At 44.8% G+C, this 4078-nt stretch overlaps 1 protein-coding gene across 5 annotated transcripts in view; it reads left to right on the plus strand.

Moving 5' to 3' along the window:
- nvl (nuclear VCP like) overlaps window positions 1-4078 on the plus strand; it is a 33892-nt gene that overhangs the window by 23809 nt on the left and 6005 nt on the right. For all 5 annotated transcript variants that reach the window (XM_032527472.1, XM_032527474.1, XM_032527473.1 and 2 more), the window contains exons 17-19: window positions 702-764; window positions 1768-1887; window positions 2886-2985. In XM_032527472.1, coding sequence (XP_032383363.1) covers window positions 702-764; window positions 1768-1887; window positions 2886-2985 — 283 coding nt within the window. The remainder of the gene's footprint in view (window positions 1-701; window positions 765-1767; window positions 1888-2885; window positions 2986-4078) is intronic.

The following is a 4078-nucleotide window of genomic DNA, read 5'->3' on the forward strand; positions in this document are numbered from 1 at the left end:
GGGTAGGGGTAAGATGGAGAAATGGGATTCAGCCTAAAACTGCTTCAGAGAGCTGAGAGTAGGATTACCCAGGGATTCCACCAGGCACAGATGTGCCGCGTTCCAGTCGCGCTGTAGTCTTGTTCTGTCATCCACCATGTGTCATTCCACAATGGGAGCTTCCCAATAGTGGGGCATTTTGACTGCCCGACTTGCAGAATTTGTTGTTTTGGCCATTTTTTCTAGATATTTGTGCCTCTACCATAAAAGTAAGTAGTCTCCATAATGAAACAACTTCTTCCATTTACTCCAGTTATGAACAATACGCATTAAAGATTTGTGGCTGTGTATTCGTTGTTTAAAAATTTAGTGATGTGACATCCGGTGGGGATTCTTCACAGGCTGTTTATTCTAAAAACTGACCGGATTCTCTTGCTACTTCCTGTGCAACGCCCCTCGGCTCCGCAAAAAATAGACCTGGCATATATTTTTAGTCGCGACTGGTGGAATCGGAGGCCTTGTCTAGAGTAGCTGCGATTGCACCGATGGCTGTGGCACCGCCAGAACAAAGACGCGCCTGGTGGAATGTAGTGGTCACGTATTCATTCATTCAACTCCCTGCAACAGTGTTTGGTGATAAATCTTTGTCGTTTTGACACAAAATCAAATATTGTCTGCCTGGTCATTGTCTCACTGTTGGTTTCTGTGTTGTCTCCTGACAGGCAGTGGCCAATGAGTCAGGGCTCAACTTCATCTCTGTCAAGGGTCCAGAGCTGCTCAACATGGTGAGTCACTGAGCTGCAGGACACGTTGATGTCATAGAAGCTGCCTGTGCATTGTTGTGGCGTTCGTACAGCCAACAGACTCTCACTTATCAACCTTTAACCACATCTCTGTAAGGCTCTTTCTGTTTGTTCTGTGTGCGTTTCTGTTTATCGTGATGATTTGCTGTGACCTTTTTTTTTATTTCCTTTTTTCCAGCTTTTTTTTTTTCCTGATATCCTGCCGGTTTGTGGTGTTCTCTTTGAAGTAACCTTTGCATGCAATATTTTAAATGTGCTGTATTTATATAGCGCTTTTCCAGTCTTAACAACTGCTCAAAGCGCTTTTACATCTACAGGAACCATTCACCATTAACACACATTCATACACTGTGGCTGGGGCTGCCGTACAAGGTGCCACCTGCTCATCAGATATACATTCATACACATTCACACTCCGATGCGCAGCACCGGGAGCAACTCGGGGTTCAGTGTCTTGCCCAAGGACAATTGACAGGCAACCGCTCTACCACTGAGCCACAGCCGCCCCTTTTTAAAAGATCTTGGTGCAATAGAGCTTGACAGTGACCGCCTACTTTTGGAATGGCTTTGGTTCCGGAAGTGATAGAACATAAACTACTTTAACGTGGATTTTCTATAGGGCTTTATTACGTGGTATTGGATTGGTGCATAAACTCCAGTACTTCCCGTTACTGATACCAGCGTTTTAGGCAGTATCCGAGGCGGTACAGATACTGGTATCTGTATCAAAACATTTCTACTTGATACAATGGAGACAATTCGGTTGGTGCCTAAAAAGTATTTAATTTGGTACCCAGCCCTAGTTTACACATTATGGCTAATAATCAAAATCCTCATGGAGGACATGAATGGAATTTTCACTTCCGCAACCACACAGTTGAGCTCTACAAGTCATCCCTGTTGTCCTTATCCACCGCACCATGAATCGGAGAGGGCTGATGTTAAAACCCACTGGTTGCACTAACTGATGGTTTTCTGTTTGCAGTATGTGGGAGAGAGTGAGCGCGCCGTCAGACAGGTGTTTCAGAGAGGACGCAACTCGGCTCCTTGTGTCATATTCTTTGATGAGATCGATGCGCTGTGTCCTCGGCGCTCAGGTCATGAGGTGAGAGGGATGGGCATCCTGACCTAGAAAGGAATCCATGAGTGTCATGTTCAAAACATCCAATTCTACAATGCAACACAGCAGCTGCATTGTGTGGCGCGTCTGGTCAGTGGATGCCATTGCAAACACTAGATGCATCATAAAGACAGCAGAAGCAGTCAGGGTACAACAGCAGGGGTGTCGGGGGGGCCTTTCCTTTGTGGAGAGTTGATGTACATCCACCTTGGGAAATATATTAGAGTGGGATTTCCAAACAACTTAAATAACTGCAAACAATGTGTTCATGTGTTATGTTATCTGCCATCAGTTGTTATTAAGGATTTATTCTTCAAACAAAAGAGTGAGGACTAGAACTGCAAAGATTGTTTGGTTAGTTGATCAGTTGTCAACTATTAAATTAATCCAACTATTCCAATCATCGATAAACTGTTTTAAGTCATTGGACATTCTGTGGAAAAAACAAGACATCTTGGGCTTTGGGAAACACTGATCCATATCTTTTACCATTTTCTGACATTTTATAGACCAAACCATGAATAGGTTGCAGCCCTAGTGAGGACTCTTTGAATGCTCACATATTTACTCTATATTTATTGGTCATTTTTGTAGGAGTGGAAATCTCTCTCTCTCTAAACTATGACTGAAATACCTAAAAGACAAACACTTGTTCAAAGAAACAACAGAGAGCAGAATAATGTTTACTTTATTCTGAAAAACAAATGGGACCAAAAGTAACAAAACGGCAGATTTGAGACTGTTGCATGGGTAACTAGAAGACTGCTTTTAAACCGAGGAAAAAAGCAGATTATCTTCTAAATATAAAAAAAACATAATTTTAAATCACATTTCTTGTAGCTATAATAGGAACCCATTTATTGATTATTACATGCCGTGTGTGTGTGTGTGTGTGTGTGTGTGTGTGTGTGTGTGTGTGTGTGTGGGGGTGTGTTGTGTGGTGTGTGTGGTTGTGTTGTGTGTGTGTGTGTGTGTGTGTGTAGTCAGGAGCCAGTGTGCGGGTGGTCAATCAGCTGCTGACAGAGATGGACGGCTTAGAGACTCGAAGGCAGGTCTTCATCATGGCTGCAACCAACAGACCAGGTACACATCCATTCTGACCCTTGTCTCTCATTGCCAGGCCTATCTCCAAAGCACTGACTTAGACTTCGAGACGGACTTCTCTGCATTGATCCTTTTGGGATGACTCCCGCTGGGTAATTGAATTTCCAGCAGCAGATTTCAGCAGCTTACAAAACACTTGGATAGAAAATAAAGAGGTATAAAAAATACAGTATAGAAAAAAACTATAAAAATAACAATAAACAAAGTTTTAGCTTTAAAATACCTTTAGCATAAATTAGCAGTTAAGAGCAGTTAGTGTCCAGGTATGTATGCGAGTAGATTAATAATTAATTAATTGCACCGTGAAAGAGTGGCTACCACTCCTTCCCTTCCTGCCTGTTCTGTTCTGTCCTCTCTGCCCTATTTCCTCCACCCCCAAGTGAGGAGTTGTAGAGTCTGATGGCATGAGGGACAAAGGAGTCCTTGAGTCTTTTGGTCCTACACTTGGGAAGGAGCAGCCTTCCACTGAGCAGGCTCCTCTGGGTGCTGATGATGGTGTGCAGGGGGTGGCTGGCATTGTCAGTAATGTCCAGCAGTTTGTCCAGTGTCCTCTGAGTCCAGCTTCATGCCGACCACAGAGTCGGCCCGCCTGATCAGTTTATCCAAACTGGAGGTGTCCTTCTTGGAAATGCTGCCCCCCCCAGCACAGCACAGTGTAGAATAGAATGCTGGTAACCACAGACACAGTCTCAGGAATCTCCTCAGGAGATACAACCTGCTCTGTGTTTTTCTGTACAAGTGGCTGGTGTGTGTTGTCCAGTTTGTTATCCAGCCACGGCGGAGGTATTTGTAAGATGCACTGCGGCCACTTCAACTCCCTCCAGCAGGACTGGTCGCGGGCTTGGTTGGGACCTCCCAAAGTCAACGACCAGCTCCTTTTGTCTTAGAGGTGTTTCAGGGGTGACAGGGACCCCTGATGGCCAACGATGGCTGTGTCATCAGCTGTGTCATCTTATGTATGTGACACAGCTTCGAGTTGTAACAGTCCGAGGTGTACAGGGTGAAGAGAAGAGGGGCCAGCACCGTGCCCTGGGGGGTTCCAGTGCTGCTGACCACAGTGTCAGACATGATG

Source organism: Etheostoma spectabile, chromosome 10 (assembly GCF_008692095.1).
Source record: "Etheostoma spectabile isolate EspeVRDwgs_2016 chromosome 10, UIUC_Espe_1.0, whole genome shotgun sequence".
NCBI classification, from domain to species: Eukaryota; Metazoa; Chordata; class Actinopteri; order Perciformes; family Percidae; genus Etheostoma; species Etheostoma spectabile.